At 34.3% G+C, this 21147-nt stretch overlaps 1 protein-coding gene across 14 annotated transcripts in view; it reads left to right on the forward strand.

Moving 5' to 3' along the window:
* LCOR (ligand dependent nuclear receptor corepressor) overlaps positions 1–21147 on the forward strand; it is a 127628-nt gene that overhangs the window by 74872 nt on the left and 31609 nt on the right. For 11 of the 14 annotated variants that reach the window (XM_028512761.2, XM_028512765.2, XM_036027087.1 and 8 more), the window contains 3 exons: positions 12396–12522; positions 17482–17769; positions 20485–20578. In XM_028512761.2, the coding sequence (XP_028368562.1) occupies positions 12396–12522; positions 17482–17769; positions 20485–20578 (509 nt within the window). The remainder of the gene's footprint in view (positions 1–12395; positions 12523–17481; positions 17770–20484; positions 20579–21147) is intronic. The other 3 variants (XM_036027088.1, XM_036027091.1, XM_036027090.1) reach the window with 1 other exon arrangement.

A 21147-nucleotide genomic window follows, 5' to 3' on the forward strand; every position in this document is an offset into this window, starting at 1 on the left:
GCTTCCAGCACTTGGCTATTGTAAATTGTGCTGCTGTGAACATGGGGGTGCATAGGTTCTTTTAAATTGGTGTTTCAGGATTCTTAGGGTATAATTCCAGCAGTGGAATCGCTGGATTAAAAGGCAGTTCCATTTTTTAGTTTTTTGAGGAAATTCCGTACTGTTTTCCACAGTGGCTGCACCTGTCTGCATTCCCACCAGCAGTGCACTAGGGTTCCCTTTTCTCCACAGCCTTCCCAGCACTTATTTGTTGATTTGTTTATGGTGGCTGTTCTGATTGGCGTGAAGTGGTATCGCATTTGTTTAATTTGCGTTTCTCTGATGGCTAGTGATGTTGAGCATCCTTTCATATGCCTGTGGGCCCCTCTGTGTGTCCTCCTTGGAGAAATGTCTGTTCAGGTCCTTTGCCCAGTTTTTAATTGGATTGTTTATCTTCTTGGTGTGGATTATCTTTTTTCTTCTAAAACATTTCTTCAGTTTCTTATTTCTGAAGTTAAAATCAACAACTATGTGTTTCACTCTTAGTATGTCAGAAGCACTGGCCACTGTGGTTGAAATACTGTGAGGGATTAAAAAGACGTTTTAGCCGTAGATGCTACTTTCAAGAAATTTTTAGTCTAATGGAGGCAGTAAAAAATATATATATGTATAAACAAATCTATTAAGGGTTATGAAGCCATGCTATTAGAGCAGTATAAAGTGCTTTAGGAGTTTAGAAAACGGCAAGGTTACCCTCAGCTAGGCTTTAATACTGTTGCCTCAAATATGCAGTTGGATATTCTTGTGTTTATAGTGGTCTCAGGCATCTACGGACATCCACAGTCATTATAGAGAGCAGACAGAAATTCAGGAACTCTTCTGAGTGAGACTGGGCTGTGGATGAGAATTGAGATAGTATAAACTTTTAATTTCCAACCACTGGAAGAATGTAAGAAACCACTGCTATTGACTTTGGGTGTGGCTTCCATTTATCTTTTAATGTTTATAATAACTTGTACATGTATAACGGGAAAAAAAAACTAACAGCAAATGCTGATTATAGATACTGGTGAATTAAGTGTAATGGGACTAATAGTCACTTGCCACTTACACTTTAGGATTTATTTTCATGAATAGTAGTAGCAATTAGATACATTGATGAGAGTCATTCGTGATAGGTTTGTTGTGTATTTTGAATACCGTTTTTAATTTGTGATGTGTATTCAGGCTTCAACCTTGTTATTCTTTAACTTGATGTTCTGCTTAACAAAATTGAGGCTAACATTGATATACAGTAAAAATTGCATTAAGCACAATTTGTATTTTGTTAATATAAAAAGCAGTAATTTACATGGAGTAAGACGTTTCTTTTTAGTTAACTGACCTTAAAGAGTATGGCCAGTTAAAATGCTGGAGCCATTTTCCCTAATACTTGCTGGCATTTGAAATAAAAAGATGTAGGAGAGTGGCATTTAAATCAATGAGTTGCATCTTGTCTATTCTATTTAGTTCAATGCTTGAAATGTCACTGAGACATGGGTAGTGGACTTGGCTATAGTTGTAGGCCCATGGTCTACTCAGGTACGCCTTTCTAACAGTTTATATACAATAAAACCTGCATACGTACACATGCTCCTGATTCCCAGATTTTTCTATACTGTATGATAAGAAATTTTAAATAAATATCATTTAAGTAAATCCCGGCATAGAGTGGGTATAATCTTCAATTTAGATAGGAATAGTTCTAAAATTTCACTTCTGAAGTTTTGTATCACACTCCTGAAAATCTAGGCCATCTTACTTTTCCTAAGTGAAACTGGTCAATATTTCTGTCATTTCCTTTCTCCTGAGGTGTTATCTCTCAAAAAGAAAGTAATCAGCAGTGTAAGCATCCTCCCCCATTTCTTTCCTAATAGTTGTCACTCATAAAGTGACAACTATTAGAGTTACAAAAGAAACTTTTAAGAAATGCTAGTTTCTACTTTTTATTTAAAGTTTAGGACAGTAAACTTTTATTTAAAGTTTAACTGTTTACTGTCCTAAGGGCTAACTTCCATGCTGCCATAATTTTGTTGCTTACTCAATAAGGCCCTTGCTATTTCTGGAACCACTAGAGCTACTTTTGTTATAGTTCTTGGAGAATGTTAATAATTCTCTCTCTCAGGTTACAAAATATGGTCTTTCCCCAAATCCAGCTCACGGCATGTTTTTATTATGTCTGCAAGCTAAAAACAAAAACAAACAAAAAAAAACAAAACCTGTTTTTTTTTTTTCTTTAAAGAAAAGGAGAGAGATGCAGCAGAGACTGTATGAGTATATGGGCTACAAAGCCTAAAATATGTACTATCTTGCCCTTGACAGAAATTTTCTTACTCTGTTTTGGCTATCTTCATCAGTTTGTTGAGATACTAACTTCCATATCCTACTTACTTGTCTTTGCTCTTCTTCTTCATACTGTGTATCAGAGCTACCCATAACACAAGCAAATATAAGTTAGTGGCAAGACAGCTGGGATTATGGAGGAGACCATGGAAAGAGCCAAAGGCCCTGGCTGGTGTGGCTCAGTGGATTGAATGCCAGCCTGCAAACCAAAGGGTACCTGGTTTGATTCCAAGTCAGGGCACATGCCTGGGTTGTGGGCCAGGTCCCCAGTAGGGGGTGTACGAGAGGCAAGCACACATTAATGTTTCTCTCCCTCACTCTCTTCCCCTCTTTCTAAAAATAAATAAATAAAATCTTTAAAGAAAAAAAGACAGGGAGACCTGGCTTGTATAGAAAAGTGGGGTTCAGCATTTATCTAGCATACTTATTTTAACTATTTTACTTTGAAGTAATTTCACATTTATAGAAAAGTTATAAGAACAGTACAAAAACTTTTGTGTACCCTTCACCTAGTTCACTAATTGTTAACTTTTTGCCAAATTTGCCTTATTCATTCCCTCTCATAGGTTTTACACATTTTCCTGAACCATATGAGAATAAGTTGTAGACATTATACCCCTCATGGGTATACATATGTAGACATATTTACATAGATATTTTCCTATGTACTAAGAATAAGTATATCCATTTCATTAACTATACAGTACAGTTACCAAAAATCAGGAAAGTTAACTTAACATCAAATCTACAGATCTCATTCAGATTTTACCAGTTGTCCCAAAGACTTGTTTTTAACCCCCTCTTTAGTTCAAAATCCAATTTAAGATTATTCATTGAATTTGATTTTCACTACTCTTTGGTAACCTTTAATCTAAAATGGTTCCTCAGCCTTTTAAAATTTATTTACTTATTTATAATAACATTGACATTTCAAAAGTGTACTGGCCATTTATTTTGCAGAATGCCACTCAGCTTAAGTTTTGTGATGTTTTCTTTGTAATTAAATTTAGGTCATGATCTTTTAGCAGGAATATTAAATAAGTGATTTGTATCCTTGTCAGTGCATCACATCATGAAGCACCCAATATCAGTTCAGTAGGTGATACTAACTGTTGGGCAACCATCAGCCTCCTTATATTGATTTATATCAAAGGATATAGCAAATACTGAACCGTCATCAATTTATGGCCACTGACAGTATATCTATTCAGAATACTATGCAAAGAAGTACATGCAAAGTAAAAGATACGGTTTCTTCAAAAGTATGCTTGCTTGAGGAAATAGATAGCGCATGAGGTTTTGAAAAACAAATGTCATGTTTCTTTGTGACTCTAAAATGTAAGCAAAGATCATTCCTTTGATTTCAGGTGGTTAATTCAAGAGTCAAAATTCAGTGATATGTACAGCATCTAGTATCTTTAATACCCTGAGCCTATTTTTAATGATTTCTTTATTGAGGTAGTATTTATTTATATGCAATAAAATTATCCATTTGAGAGTACATATTAATGGGTTTTGATCAATATATAAAGTTTATAACCACTAGAACAGTGTGGAAAAATTCCCTTACCCTAAAAAGTTTTCTTGTGCCCATTTGTAGTCAGTCCCTTTTCCCAGATCCCCACACCCAAGTATTCACTGTAGTTTTGTTTTACCTTTTGTAGAGTTTTATATATTAGGAATCGTACGGTATGTAGTCTTTTATATTTGACCTCTGTCACTTAGCGTTCTTGGTTTTGTATATAATATTTTGTTTCTTTTTATTGCTGAGTAGGTCTCCATGGCATGGATATTCTACTGTTTGATTATTCATTCACATTTTACTTTTCACTTCTCTGGGATAAATACCTAGAGTTGGAATTACTGGGTAGTACTATAATTGTATATTTAACCTTCTAAGATACTACCATCTGGTTCATCAAAGTGACTGAACTATTTTGTGCTTCCATCAGCAGTGTATGAAAATTCCGTTGCTTCACATCTTGCCAGTATTTGGTGTTGGTCTTTTATAGCTTTAGCCACTCTAGTGGATCTGTAGTGGTATCTTACTGTGATTTTAATTTTTATTTCCCTGATGACTAGTGACGTTGAGCATCTTTCTATATACATATCCTATGTGAAACATTTGTTGGAATCTTTTGCCCATTTTTAAAAACTTACTAAGCTTCAGCCCTGGCTGGCGTAGCTCAGTGGATTGAGTGCGGGCTGGGAACCAAAGTGTCCCAGGTTCAATTCCCAGCCAGGGTACATTCCTGGGTTGCAGGCCATAACCCCCAGCAACCACACATTGATGTCTGTCTGTCTGTCTGTCTGTCTCTCTCTCTCTCTCCCCCTTCCCTCTCTAAAAAATAAAAATAAATAAAAAAAAATCTGAAAAAAAAAACTTACTAAGCTTCAACAGTTTTTATATAATCTGTATAAAACCCTTATGCCAGTTTTTTCTCTTAAAATTTATGCTTTTTATGTCCTGTTTAAGAAATCTCTGCCTGATCCAATGTCAAACACACAAGAAAATCTCATATTTTCTTCTGGTTTAGTAGTGTTTACTCGTATTTTGATATCTGATTCATTTCTAGTTAATTTTTCTATATGGTGTGAGTTAAGTATTAAGGTATATTTTAATCCATAAAATAATCCAGTTGTTCTAGCACCATTTGTTAAAAAGAGCCTTCCTTTCCCCCATTTAATTACCTTGGCATCTTTATTAAGTCAGTTGACCATACACGTGTGGGTATAATTTTAGACCATGTTCTATGCCATTGAACTATATATGTCTATCCTTATACCAATACCACAGTGTCTTGATTATTGTATCTTTATATCTGGAAGTCAAGTAGTATGAATCTTTAAACTTGTTTTGCTCACCTAGATCCTTGACCTTTAATATAAAATTTTTAAATGAATTTACCAATTCTTCAAAAGGATTTACAGAATTTTTATTATGATTGCTTGAACTAATAGATTAATTTAGAGAGAATGGCTACATTAACAATATTGAGTCTTCCAACTTCTGATTATGGTCTGTCTCATCTTAATGTCTTTTTTATGTTCTCTCAGCAGTGTTTTGTACTGCCATTTCCCTTCAGTATGAATAAGTTCCTTTAACACTTCTAGTACTATAGAAAGATCACTACTTTGTAGAGAAAAGTATAAACTCTTTATCTGAAAACATCTTTTGAATGTTTGTTTTATTGTTGATCCCAGAATGGTCATAAACGGTGCTAAAAGAGTTAAACAGTTAAAGATAACCAAAAGCTTAGTAAAGAATTTGAGGTCTTTTCTACTGAAGAATATCCCAGCCCACTCAGTATTATATCTCCTTCCCTGCTTTGGATGATGGATCATTACTTCTCTTTACCTTTGCCTCTTTCTACCACCCTCAGAGTTCCTTTACAAGATATTACCTTGAAAGGATATTGCAAAATTGACACAAGCTGTTGAGGCTATCAGAGAACATAGCAAGTGAAGATAAATGACCTACAGTTTCCCCTGAAAGCTGTATACAAAATTATGCCTTACACACACACTCTTCATTTGTGCCAACACTAGTGGTTAGAAAAATAAAGGAAACACGCTTTTCATAATGACAAAAATGGAAAATGTATGGGAACTATATATATATATATATATATATATATATATATATGAATAAAAAACAATTTTAATTGAGATTTATTTAAACCCACTTGGATAAATATAAATCATTTCCTACAAGAGAAGACTGAATATTTTTAAGGATATTACTTATTTCTGACTTAGTTTAAGTATAACTCTATTTAGATTTTTTTTTAAAGCCACCATCTCTTTGGGGAGTTGGTGGTGGTAGGAACAAAATTGACTAGGTAATTTTAAGTACCATCTGAAAGAATAAAGCTACAATGGCCAGGATATTTTGGAAAATATGAATAACAAGTGGGGATTTGCCTTCTCCAATACTAAGACTTATTATAAATATAAGATAATTTTTAAAGTGTGATATTGATGATTTTTTTCCAGTTCTTTATTAAGGAAGGAGCTTTTAAATAAACATAAAGACTCTTCCCTGTCCCAGAGCTACAGAATCAAAGCTCTGGGAGTATGTTCCAGTATATATGCTTGCAAGCTCATAATAGATTTCTCACATGACAGAAAATACCTCTGCCTAAGAATCAACCAGTCTAGGTGGACCAACTCCTGAATCCCAAAGGACACAACTCCCAGGAGATTTCAGTTCAAATCCCTAACTTTATTTCTATTAAGTTCTGGGTACTAAATTAAAAGAACAGTTGATTTTGATTGTCACTTCATTTTGAGTATGTGTATGTGTGTGTGTGTATATGTGTGTGTATGTGTGTATAATTTTTTCCATACCATATGTAATGATCCCTGGCATTTAGATGTGGGGGAGGGGAAGTGGCACTGAATAGTTTTCTTTAACTTTCTATCCTAGTAATTGTTTTAGCTTTATAGTTCTTTGTCATATGAACTGTTTTGTTCTTTTGGGTTCATTTAATTTTGGTATGTATATGTACAGTGAGACAGAATGAGCTATATTTTGTTCATACATCATTGCTATACATTTTTAACACAGTGAACAGATGTAGTTGAAAAAAGTATATGATTTTGTGTTATATTTTTCATCTTTGGTTAGTCTGGATAAAAAAGCAAGATAGATAATAATTTAACTGGTGAAAATTATTATAAAACAACCATTTAAACTCTGAAAGCAGTTACTCATAAAGGCGTATAGCAAATGAAGAATCACTTATTCAAAAAATCTACTAAATCTCAGAACAACAAGAATCTGTGGCATCTGAGTCATGATTCACTCCCACCCACCCCCTGAGCTCAGGTTGAGGGAAGCTCTTCTCTGAGCAGGAAGGGCAGACTAGGGGCATGTCTCATACCTTCTAGCTTCTTGTTGGAGATAGTTTTTCCTAGGGAGGTAAGGTCAAAAGGCCTTGGGCTCCCTTTTAAGCACTCAGCCTTTACTCAGTGAAAGTTTATTCCAGGTGCAGCAAGCTGAGAATACTGGGTCCCAGTTGCCCTGAGCCATGCCTCATTCATGAAGCAGAAGTTCCATAGAGCACAGTTCTCATCCAGATAAGAGAGACACTGTGTCAGCCCCCGTTTCTTGTACCGTGGCACAAAAGTTCTTCTCAAGGGAAAGACAGGCCTTAAGAACAGAAAACTCTGTAGGTCTCCCAAGGAACTGACTTTATTTGGAATAAAGTTGACACAAAGATGTTGAAAATGATGAAAGTCTTTATGTGAACAATTAAGAGGATGCTACAGCAACAAGTGAAGTAGCAGACAAGTTAGAAGTTTAACCGAATCAGGGGGAAAAAAGACAACTAGGAAGAGCCCTCCTGGAGTTGGAGCAAGCTTCAAAGACTGCCAACACCCTGTCCCTGCAAAGAGGCCCCACTTTTATTGGATCAGACTGTGGTGCAATTTATGCTATAGGGTGTGGCAAGAACAGTAGAACAATTATTAGAGGCTAACAGCTGGGTGTGTGATACCACTACAGACAGATCAGCCAGGAGCTTATAAAAGGAAGACCCAAGAAAGAAACTGTCAGAGTCCACCTGAACCCACGGTCCTTCCTGGAGGACAGAGAGACTGCGCATGCTCAAGACAGCATCCTGTGAGAAATGATGTCAGAGGCGGCACACTACTGGGTAAATAGACTTCAGTGAACTAGAGATAAAGAGGGACATTTTCTGATGATAAAAGGGTCAATTTAATCATGAAGACATAATTACATCCTCAACAACAGAACCCCAAAATGCATGAAGTAAAATGTGACAGAATTAAAGAGGGAAGTAGATAATTGGACAATAGCTGAACACATATAATGGACAGAGCATCTAAGCAAAAGATCAACAAAGATGGAATACTTGAACAACACTATGCATCAGCTAGATTAACAAACATTTATAGAGCACTTTACTCAGCAAGAGCCAGGTTGCTGAATACAACATTCTTTTAAAAAAGCACTAGCAGTCAACATTCTGAACATAAAATTAAGAAAACAATTAGTTTACAGTAGCATGAAAAAGAACGAAATACTAGGAATAAATTTAGTAGTGTGAGACTTGTACGCTGTAAATTATAAAACATTATTGAAAGAAACTAAAGAAGATCTAAGTAAATGGGAAAGCATTCTATGTTCGTGGATTGGAAGACTGAATATTTGAAGATGGCACTACTCCCCAAAATGATCTACAGAATCAGTGCATTCCCACAAAAACTCCCCAGCTGGCCTCTTTGGAGAAATTGACAAGCTTGATCCTAAAATTCAAGGGACCCTAAATAGCCAAAATAGTCTTATAAAAGAACAAATTGGAAGGACTTAAACTTGACAGTTTCAAAAGTTACTATAAAACTACAGTGATCAACACGGTGTGTTACTGGCATGAGGTATAGATCAATGGAATAGAGTTGTATGTCCGGAACTAAAATTATGGCCAGTGATTTTGCACAAAGGAAGTTGGGCCACTTTTTAATACCCTATATGAAAATTTACTCATGAATCATAGACCTAAAAATAAATCCTAAAACTAAAATTTAGAAGGAAACATAGGAATAAATCTCCATAACTTCAGTTTAGCCATTAGTTTTTCAGATACAATACCAAAAGCACAAATGACAAAAGAACATAGATCAATTTTAGTTCATTAAAAATATAGACTTTTATACTACCAACTGTAGTATCAGGGCCATGACAGAAAGTTCACAGTTGGGAGAAATATTTTTAAATCATATCTGATAATAGAGTCATATTCAGAACATGTCAAGAATTCTTACAACTAAACAACAAAAAGGTAAATAGCCCATTTAGAAACTGGGCAAGCATATGAATAGACATTTCTCTGAAGAAGGTATATTTAAATGACCAATAAGCACATGAAGAGATGCTCAACATCATTAGCCATTAGGGGAATGCAAATCTAAACCACGAGATACCTTCTCATGTACTAGGATGGTATGATCAAAAAGATAACAAGTGTTTGTAAGTATATGGAGAAATGAAACTGGTGTTATTGCTGTGGGGAATACACAATTAGAGCAGCTGCTTTGGAAATGGTTTGGCACTTCCTCAAAATGGTAAACATAGTTAACATATGATCCAGAAATTCCACTTCTATGTATATATATCCAAGAGAAATGAAATTATACACCCACAGAAATGAAAATATACATACCCACAAAAACTAACACACAAATATTAAAAGCAGCATTATTCATATGATAGCCAAAAAGCAGGAACAATCCAAGTACTCATCAACTGGTGAGTGAATAAAATGTAGTATAGTTTATACAATGGAATATTATTTGGGAGTAAAAAAGGAAGTAAGTACTACATGCCATGACTTGGGTGGCATTTAAAGCATTAATTCTAGGAGAAAGATGTCAGTCACCAAAAAGCCAAATACTGTATTATTTTATTCACATGAAATGTCCAGGATAGGCAAGTCTGTAGAGACAAAAAGTAGTATAGTGGTTGTATAAGGCTGGGCAAGTGGGAGAATAGGAAGTGACTGTTTAATGGATTCAGGGTATCGGGGGGCACGTACAAAAATGTTCTAAGATTAGGTCATGACAATATTTTCACACCTGAATACACTAAAAAATAATATTTTATACTTTAAATGGGTGAATCATATTGTATGTGTATTATATCTCAGTAAAACTGTTCAAAAACAAACAGGTGTGACCATAATTGATATGCACCAAAAGTAATCTGTGTATTTCAGAATCCAGATTGATAAAATTGTTAGTTGTTTGATTCAAGAAAGAACATGTACCACCTGCCTTAATGAGTGTTCAGTTAGGTGGTCTGTTGATTTAGATTAGAAAGTAGCTTGAATGCTACATGAAACAGTTCAAATGTAGATATTTTGTTGAAAGTCTGAATTGACTGAATGTGGGGCCAAGTTAATTACAGTTTGTGCCGTGTAATGTCTGTTTTTTAAAAATCACTAAACAATGAAATGGCATTAACAGTTGAGGATTTTATTGGATTAATACAGACATACCTCGTTTTATTGCACTTCACTTTATTGTGGTGTATGGATGGTATGTTTTTTACAAATGAAGGCAAGGCCCTCCATCAGCAAAAAGATAATGATGCTTTATTTTGGTGGGGTGGAGCCAAACCTGCAATATCACCAAGGTATGTCTGTACTGTTCCTAATACCTTTTTAGATGTTAAAGTCTATATCACAGTGAAATTATTTGTGGTTGATTTTTAGAAGTCACTTCCTTAAGCATTTTTTTTTTTTTAGTCCATGAGAGACAATGTTGGGAAATGCAGGTGTAATAAAGGTTTTGGTTATATAACACAAAATATTTTGTTGAAAAAGTTTTAAACAATGTGACAAACTTAGCTTACCTTATATAGAAATGTTAAGGGATCGCTGAGTATGCAAGAGAGTTCTTCATATTAAAGTATTGGTTATATCATTGATGCTAAATGCGTCTTCAGAAAATACATATTTTAGTTGTGCTGTTGACATAGTTTGGGTGATGTGGAAATCATAGCAAGCTGGTTGCAGATATCACTCGGTGTATTTAAAATCTTTGAAGAAGTCATTTGTGAATTATAACATGCCTTCAATGTCTTGTTTGACATTGTGCCAAGGTATTTTCCCATTTTTTAATTTAGAGCACTTTTAAATTTTCCATTATATGCTTATAACTAAATGCATATTGCAATAATTTTAAGTGGATTACATGCACTAGAATTTAAGAACACTTTTAAAATGTACTTTGCTTTTCTTTATAATCTTTTGTTCTGTTACAGTGGTTTCCTCTTTACTGTTTAGCTATAAGAGTGGAAGTGCAAAGCATTGTTAACCTAGTCCTGTGCTCCTGCAGTCTGAGAGCAGGTTCTGACAGTCTCTGGGAGTCTAGGGCAGTGTTTTGAAACTTTTGACCAGGCCCTACATTTTTATATTGCAAACATATTCAAGCATACATATAATACTGAAATGTTTCCCTTTAAAACATTTGATGACGAGCCCTGGCTGGCGCAGCTCAGTGGATTAAGTGCAGGCTGTGAACCAAAGCATCGCAGGTTCGATTCCCAGTCAGGGTACATGCCTGGGTTGCAGGCCACAGCCCCCAGCAACTGCACATTGATGTTTCTCTCTCTCTATCTCCCTCCCTCCCTCTCTAAAAATAAATAAATAAAATCTTTTAAAAAATAATTAATTAAAAAAAAAAAGCATTTGATGGCCTGGCTGGTGTGGCTCAATGGATTGAGCGCAGCCTTCGAATCAAAGAGTCACCAGTTCAATTCCCAGTCAGGGCACATGCCTGGGTTGCCATCCGGGTCCCCAGTAGAGGGTGCGTGAGAGGCAACCACACATTGGTGTCTCTCTCCCTCCTTAAAAAAAAAAAATGTGATGCACTCTACTTTTTAGTTCTTTTTTTCTAATGCTAGTTTTGACCTATTTCACAAAATTATTAACTTCATAAAATTATGAAGATTTTTGAAAACTACAGTTTGTAAAATAGTGCTCTAGGAACAGAATTGTGAATTCAAATACATTCTTTTTGAGTTTTCCCTCCTAATGACCTTTTAAAAATGTTTGTTTTATGTCTGGAGAATACAGATCTCATACTCTGAGGGCAGATAAGATTTGCAAATGAGACTTGGGGTTTAAGGGTTTGTTTGTTTGTTTTTGTTTCTTTTGCTGAGTTGAATTGTCTATGAACTGCTGTAGTAAAAGAAGAACCAATGTACTTGAATGATCAAGGAAATTTTCCCTTAAGAAATTATAGTTTAGCTAGAGTTTACCTGTAAATTTTAAATAAAACTCATAATCAAAAAACATGGATAAAACCACCCAAAGTATATTTTTATATTCACTTTGCTTTTATACTTTTGTGGTAATCAATTTTATCCTGATATGAAGTTTTAAGATATTTTAATTATATTAAGCTGATTTGTCTTTCCTGTTAGTATTTGTCATTTTTGCATCTATGCTTTTAATATTGAATGGAGAAAGATACTTACGCAAATATTTCGCTAAATATTTTTGCAGGGACACTTAGTCGGTCTGGATGAACCAGCTTCGGGAGCTGGACAGGAAGCTCTGCTTAAACAAGCAAAAATCATTCGATTCGAGAGACAAGCAGAAGAGTTCCTCAATGCAGTCTTTTATAGAAAAGGTTGGTGCCAGTAAAGAATGACATTTAGCATCTGCTTGTCTTGTATTAATCTTAATTTCCATGTCATTTTTAAAAAGATTTACTTTTAAAAATATTTTTCTTTCTTGGTAATGTACTTTATAATTCTCTATGTTTCTTTGGTCAAGTTAAATTTCAAATAGGGTAAGGCAATCCTGCTCCCTTTCTTTTACTCTGAATTGATGGTACTATGTAATTTTTAGTTAAATAATTCTTAAAACTATTATGAAAGTCTGAATATTGCAAGGTTTCAGTGATGTATTTTGTTAGTTCGATTTCCTTAAACAGTTACTTTTTATCACTAATAACTCTAAAACTAACTATAAAATTTTAAGTGATTTCTCACTGAAATATGACTTGGAAAAACAGTGTAAAGTTATATCTGAAATTAGATTTGCAAGCATTTTCTCTCCTTGACACAGTCTTATTTCACTAAATATTTTCACTTATTAAAATTAGAGAGCCCTGGCTGGTGTAGTTCAGTGAATTGAGGGTGGGCCTGTGAACCAAAGTGTTGCTGGTTCAATTCCCAGTCAGGGTACATGCCGGGGTTGTGGGCCAGGTCCCCACTTGGGGGCATGTGAGAGGCAACCACACATTGATGTTTCTCTCCTTCTCTTTCTTCTTCCCCTCTCTGTAATAAGTAAGTAAAATCTTTAAGAAAGCTGAAAAAAATTTGGAGAAAAAACCCATTATTATAAAATAAAATTTCCCCCTACACATTTGAGGTGGATCTGTTGTATTTTTCAATTTCTCTTTCTCCTTGAAACTTTTGTAGACTTGTTTTACATTTCTCTAAAAGCATAATTTTTACCAGCCTAGAGACCTTTTGGAAGCTTCCATTTTAGCCAAGAGTCTTTACCTTCAAGATGTCCTTTCTAAATAGATTTTTAACCCTGGCCAGTGTTGCTCAGTTAGTTGGAGCATCATCCCACTTCAGTTACAGGTTCTATTCCCGTCACAGCACATATGTAGGTTGCAAATTTGGTCCCTGGTCTGGTCACATACTATCGCCGGTCCAGTGTGTACGGGAGGCAGCCAGTGCTTCTGTCTGTTATTCACTTTCCTCTTTCTTCCTTCCTCTCTAAAAGCAGTGGGGAAAAAAAAGTTCTTGAGTGAGGATAAAAACAATAATAAACATATTTTTAATCTTTAGCAGACTCAATGATTCTATTTTCTTTAATATCTCTTCAGTGTTCTAGTTTCCACCTCTCATTCCTCTGGAAATTCACTTCTGCCCTCTGAAGTTTGAAAGCTGATGTCTGACTGATTAAGTGCTGAATCTGATGGGTTGGTTAAAATAGGAGACCAGCTGGGCTTCTGTGTAATGTAATTGATATTTTCCAAAGGGAGTGTGTGGTAAAATGTAATATAAAATTAAGGGATGCACAAGGTTATTGTTTTCAGTGGAATTAAAAAAAATTTTCTTCTGTCACTAAATTAAATCTTTAGTGCATCCTGTTTTCTCTTTTAATGACATCTTCTTGTACCCTGTGACCTAAAGCTCCCAACTGATACTCCTGCACTTATTGTCTCATGACGATGAGGCATCTAAAGATGATGAGGCTCATCTTATTGTCTCAATAAAGTATCCCGAATTCCAAAGTTATGTTCAGAATAGTAATATTCTTAGTTTTATGAACATCTGATTGTTTTATTAAAGTAATTCAAAACTAAAGTATAAATGGCTGATCAATTCTGTCAGTTTATTAATTGAATAAAATCTTTTTAAAGCTTCTTTGCTGTGCACTAAATCATGGGTCTCCTGTCTCAGCAAACATATGATCTGAAAAGAGGAGCTCCTCTCCATAATGTACATGGAGGAACCACTTTTCATCCACTGTTTGCTTAAAGGGAGTTAGCCTACTTTTCCACTAGTCCCATTCCTTTCTCATATAGGGATAACTTACACTGAAGTTTTTATAGTTTCATTTAGAAATTAAACTGGGAACATAACAAAGAAATTGTTACCTTGACATCAGTCTTAGAATAAACTTCAAGAGATGAGAATTCCTCAAATTTGTATGTCAAGTTGTGTATTTGTATACTGGTATCTGATGCTCAGAAAAAGAACTATTGCTTTGCAATTGGAATTCTCTCTGCCTTGCTTTATGTATTAATATTGTTATTTAGATGTTTTATATATATAAATATATCAGACTACTCAAACTCTTGATAAATATATCAAGAGTAGTTATGAGTATAACTACTCTTGAGATTAATGCTTAAAATGTTTATTATCTAGAGATATGACAGGCAATTCATAGTCAGAAGAGAATATTTTGTTTTGAAAAAAAAATTCAGATATTTGGATTTAGTCCTTTGTTTCCAAGTATTGCAAATTGTATGTTATAAATAACTGAGTATGAAAAGGTTATATGTCACTAGATAGAAACATTAGTGCAATAAAAGTAGGCTTTTGTGGTCTGGATTTTATTTAAGGACAGTATACCTTCTACCACTACTATGATCACATTTCTTTTCAGCTTGTTTTGTCACTTGTGTTAAGGAAATTTGACACTTTTCTAAAAGTTAGAGGTCCATTTTTAAAACATACAGGTGGGTGTAGGGCAGCTTTTACATGTTTTTCTGTAGTTTAATTTTGATTTGACTTTTTATTTTACTCAATTGTGAATGTTCCCCAAGGCATGGCTCTGTTTATAGATACAGTGTTTTAAGTAAGTGAAGAAATGAAAATTGTTCAAGATACTTCTTTTTAATTGATATAAGAGAGAAAGATTTGTTGTTCCTCTTATCTGTGCATTCATTGGTTGATTATTGTGCCCTGACTGGGGACCGAACCCGCAAACTTGGCATATTGGGATGACACTTTAATCAACTGAGCTACTAGGCAAGAGCAAGAAGCTTTCAAAAGACATAGAAAAAAATGGCAGAAATGTCATCAATTAATAAACATGAATTGTGTTTCATAATTGTTATTCATTTAATAAAAGGCAAAATATGCTCTAGCCATTTAAAGCTCAAAGGTAACAATTTGTGGTATTTATCCAAAGTCTTTGACTTTTATAAATCTCTAGTTATATTTATTAATCTAGTTAAACACAGAGACATCTCATAAATTACCTCATTTTGTTTCCTATTTGGAAATTTCTTTATATATTACATATTCTTCAACTTTTGTGGGGATATGCTAATAGATTAAAACTTGAAATTATATATAGTCTTTCATTTGGAGGGTTGTATGCTACTTTTAAAAAATGGATCTTAAGTAGAAAGTTAAATGAATATTAATTAAAAAATTCATTCAGTAGAAAGATTTAAAAAGCAATGTATGGCTAAATGTTTATTAAAACATTTAAGGAACCATTGTTAGTGACTATATTAACTTCTGAATCTTAACTAATTGAGTACCTATATTTCTATACCCTCTAACATACTCACAGTCTCTATGTATAGAGAGGAAAATTAGGGTGGAAATTACACCTTCCTAGTAGAACAGAAATGTTGTTATGGTAGAACAAACCTTGTTAAACTGCAGAGAATTAAATAAATATCCTGACTTTATAATCATCTTCTGGTATTATTGAATATTGTCCCTCAGAAAAAAATTGTCTGTTTTTAGGAGTCCAGTAAGGTTTTGAGGTATGATGTGTGTATATGTTTTTTTGTGAAGATACTAGATTTTAGTAGTGAGTTTTTTCTAAATTTATAAATCAACCCAAGTTCCTCACAGCTCCACCTTCTATAGTTAATATTTAAAAGACCAAAGAAACTTAGATTTTTCTGAAATCTTCTAAGCCTCACAAGTGTGGTGGGGGAAGTAAAGATCACCAGTGGGACATTAAGATCAGGGGGCCTTTTAATCAAGGTTCTGCCACTAACCATCTATACAGATTTGGAGAGGCGACTTACTTTTTAGAGCACATTTCCTTCATTTGTTAAAACTATTTGATGGTAATTGATTTGATTGTTCCATTCACTTCTTAACTAATATAAGTGCATACTTTACAGCAGGCAAGATTAGGCGCTAAATCTGCAGTGGTACACAAACACAGTCTCTGGGGAAGCTCAGACTCCCCTGATAATATGATGTGATGTAATATATTTACATAAAACATTTTTTGTCTTGCACCCAGTTTGACCTTCAGGGTCTTTTCCAGTGCTGAAAACTCTGAGTTAATTTTTATTTTAAGGTTAGCATTAATTACAAATTGGTAACTTAGATGTTTATTATTTCTCTAGCTATTGTTTTTAGTGGTTGGCAGAGTGTATTTAAAGAATCCATGGAAAATAGAGGGTCTTAGGCTTTTGAGGTTTGGCATTTAAAATTCTAGCTCAAGGATTCTAAAATTGTGGTCCTTCCACCAGGAGTATCAAGAAACCTGTAAGGAATGCCTTGACCTCACCCTAGAACTGCTGAATCAGGACCTGGCAGTTTGTTTCTATAATCCCTCAGAGTGGTTCTGATGAACACTAAAGTGTGAGAATTATTGCCCTAGTCTACCATGGATCTTAATATTAAGTATCTCCTTTTACAATCTTGGTAAACCTTCCGTTTCAACAGAAAGTAAAACAAGCCCTCATGAACTGAGTACTCCATTCCTGAGCAATTTAGGAAGAAACTGCTGGGGAAAAAATTAGGGAACAACTGTAGGTAGTGAAAAGGGGAGTAATTATTTCATAAAAGAAGTGTTTGGGGATTTCTTTATCAGGTAAGTGATTCTTGTCCAAAAGATAAGCTATTTGTTATTCCTTTATTTGACTTCATAATCATGGGAGAATGCTTAGAACTAATTTTATGAAAATTTTATTTTTTTAAATCTGCAGCACATAAGCTTAGACATGAAAAATATAACTGAGGAAATGCTATTTTAGGATATTGCATTTTAAGAAAAAAATGAACTTTTATGTTTGCTTGAAAGCTATCTCTTTTTTTAGTACATTGTCCCACTTTAAAAGTAAATAAATCTTTGTTTACAGACAGTCCCTGGGTCTCCGACCCCAATATTCCCCTAGTGGCCCGTGAGATCATGCAGCGAATGATCCAACAATTTGCTGCTGAATATACCTCAAAAAATAGCTCTACTCAGGACCCCAGCCAGCCCAATAGCACAAAGAACCAAAGCCTGCCGAAAGCATCTCCAGTCACCACCTCTCCCACGGCTGCAACTACTCAGAACCCTGTGCTCAGCAAACTTCTCATGGCTGACCAAGACTCACCTCTGGACCTTACTGTCAGAAAGTCTCAGTCAGAACCTAGCGAACAAGGTATGGTTTGACATCAAGGTCTCTGTCCAATCAGAAAACTTTAATTTGGGGAGAGAAAAATTATTGACAAGTAGAGCACCAGTAGAAATAACAGGATAAAAACTAATGTGATTCTTAAATTATTGCTGCCTATACAGTGATAGAGAAGTTCAGATAAAGTTGCTACCTTGCCCATCAGTAGTCAATAGTTATGATTTATATACTACCCAGGAAAGGTGGTTACAGTTGTTACTGATCTTTAAGTCATGTGATATTTATATAAGCATTTTATACTTTCCAAAACATTGTCATATCTTTTGTTTTTAAAAATCCCTATGAAAAGTTAAGTGTTTTTTTCCTTATCCATTAATGCTTTAGGACTAGCACCTATCTGAGAAACAAACATGTCTTATTAGGAAGAAAGACAATTATACTCTGCAAATGAGATGATAAAGCAAAAATATGTATTTGCAGTTTTAAAAGAGAAACTCAAGAGTTAGAAATAATGAGAAGACAGTAGACACACTTTAGATTGTTAGATATATACAATACTTTATAGATACACAAAAGCATGCATTCATACATGCACTGTATTATGAGCTAACCCACAAGTATTTCCCAATAATTTGTTAGTGAGGATCCTAATTAAGTAGGTTAAGAGGTTATCAGTTTTGCTTAGCAAATATTTCTTGGGTCTTTGAAAAGTTTACTTGCTTAAATAGATGAAGTGTTTCTATTGCTCTGTGACCTCATTTTACCTTTAATTTCACAAAGATGAAGTGAGCATTTCAACTCTGCCTTTAAACAACTAAAAATTTTAAATTGGTGATGCCTGTACTAATGAGATTTTGTCATAAAAATCTCATAAGAGTATGCAGAAAGGTTATGAGATGCCTGAATTTATTAGTGAGAAATACATGTTTACTTTTGTAAGTAATTTGTGAACGGTTTGCACTTAAAGGATTGACTTTAATTAGTTTTCCTTTGCTTTTTTTCTGTTTCCATGTAGTGAATAATAATCAGAATCTCTTAAGTTTTAAGATTTCCTAGCACAAGACCTCCTAGTTGTTCTAGCTCCACATTGGTCAGTCTACTTTTGGTTACTGTCTTTGCGAAGTTGTTCTTTTTCTGTTTTATTAAGGATTGTTTTCTTTACCAAATTAGTGGTTTTCATTAAAATCTCTTTGCTCAAAATATTACACTAAAAGCTTCAGGTTTATAGTAGGAGAATGACAGATTGTATTTAAAGTATTAATAATGGAGATTAACATACAAAAGTACCACTTAGTCTAACTTCTTAGAATTAGTGTTGTGCTTAAGAGGTGTGTTGTTTTGACAGCATGCATTTAGGAAGAGAAATCTGAACTAGATGGTAGGATTATAGTATGCAGTCTTCAAATTAAAAAAAATTTAATTATATTTTCTAAATGAATTTTAGTGTTTTCAACTTATTACAGTATTTTTAGTGGTAGATTAAAATATGTTGCCTATTTGATTAGACAGACTTAAGGGTCTTTAAATAATAATGTCATTGGTTGGAAATACTTTATTAGTGTATTTGCTTGTTAGATATCTAACAAGCAATTATATATTTGGAAATATTGGTGACACTCAAGGGACAACACTTATTCTGTATGAGTGTGGGCTTTTTTGGTTTATAGACTCAATCACTTATTTCTAACAGCCTGAAATAGGGAGATACAGTGTCTTCAAATACAAGTCCTAAGTGGGCTGAATATGAGTATTGGGACAGTTTTTAACATAACTAGATAGCGAAGCCTCTCTGCTGGTCAACTGAAAATCATTGGTACATTGAATATTACCTTGCTCTGTTAGTTTGGGATGGAATGACAGTTTTAAGAGGTGTCCAGACTATGAGTTTCTTTTCTATGCATGTTTGTGAGGGGAAAAATCTTTGAGGGAAAACAGAGTTGTCTAATTTTATGTTCTAGGAAAATGAATTTGGGGTTTGGTCTAGCTTCTAAGACATTAAACCTCTAGGGTCCAATCATTATCAAGACTGATATTATTCTTTCTTTTCTTAAACTTTGCCCATCAATTGATAATAACTTACTAACAGCAACAACAACAAAACACAAAACTGCTTTTATAAATGTCAGCAAGTGAATTTTTAATCTCTGCAGATTTTCCCCAAAAGATTGACAAAAAATATACAGTTTTTTACAGATGTGTCCAAAGAGTAATTAAGATACATGAATGTTATAAACAGTTGACAACTGATTCATCCTACAGACTTTTCTTGTATAGTGTTTATGTGTAATTTAACCATATAAGCTTGTATATTTTATGATAATGTTTGTATCACTTAAAATTCCCTAAATCCAACTGTTATGTACTTTTAGTGCTTTGATAATAAGGTAAATTTAGAAAATGAATTCTAATAGTTTTGTTGCTGAACCTCACTCATACCATGTAAACTGCTGTTTCTAATATCTCACTGTACCTTAACAGCTACAGCAATATGCTTTACCTTTTGCCCTATTAATAAAATATTTAACCCTTGGAGATACTAGATATAACAAGCTTTGCTAAATTTATTTTGCTTCAGGAAGAAAAATATCCTGATTCTATTAATGAATTGATTTCATAACTCAAATATATGATTATTGTATCTGTTTAGTTGACTTGGCTTACTGCTTTGTCATTTTTAGCCAATTCAGATGACATTTCCTCCTCGTTTTTAATATCCTCAGGCGTTTCTTTGTGTCTCTGCAGACGGTGTACTTGATCTGTCCACTAAGAAAAGTCCATGTGCTGGCAGCACTTCCCTGAGCCATTCTCCAGGTTGCTCCAGTGCTCAAGGGAACGGGTAAGGGAAAATACTTGTAGCCTTCCACAGTTTTATAGGGGACAGATTATCGAAGATTGATGCTAATTTCTTTTGTATGTTTTAGAAATTAATCCTGAGGGTAATACCCTTCTAGGTATACCTTCAGTAAAATTACTTTGAGTCCATCAATCAAGTAAAAGCACAGTCTCTGAAATCTGAAGTTCACTGGTATAGATCAATTATGTCAGTTTAGTACAAATAGTAAATAACCAGGCATATGACAAGAATGTCTTTGGACTTTTTGTTATTGAGTATTTGGGAGTGTGAACCCTAACTTAAATAATTCCAGGGTTCAGCTGTACAGGCAATATTGTGTGCTGAAGTTATCGAATAAAAATTGGGCTCCAGTATTTAACTTGATATATCTAATGTGGTGTGGGGGTGTGTGTTGGCTGTTCATTTTTTTCTTGTTGGTTTTGTTTTGTTTGTTGATTTGAACTGCAAATTTAACTCTGTGTGGCAGTTCAGAAAATCTAATTGTATTTTTGCTTTTTAAGTAGATAAGACTGGTTGTAAATGTTGACAAATAACTCTTATGCTACCAAGAC

This window comes from Phyllostomus discolor, chromosome 5, assembly GCF_004126475.2.
Source record: "Phyllostomus discolor isolate MPI-MPIP mPhyDis1 chromosome 5, mPhyDis1.pri.v3, whole genome shotgun sequence".
Taxonomy (NCBI): Eukaryota; Metazoa; Chordata; class Mammalia; order Chiroptera; family Phyllostomidae; genus Phyllostomus; species Phyllostomus discolor.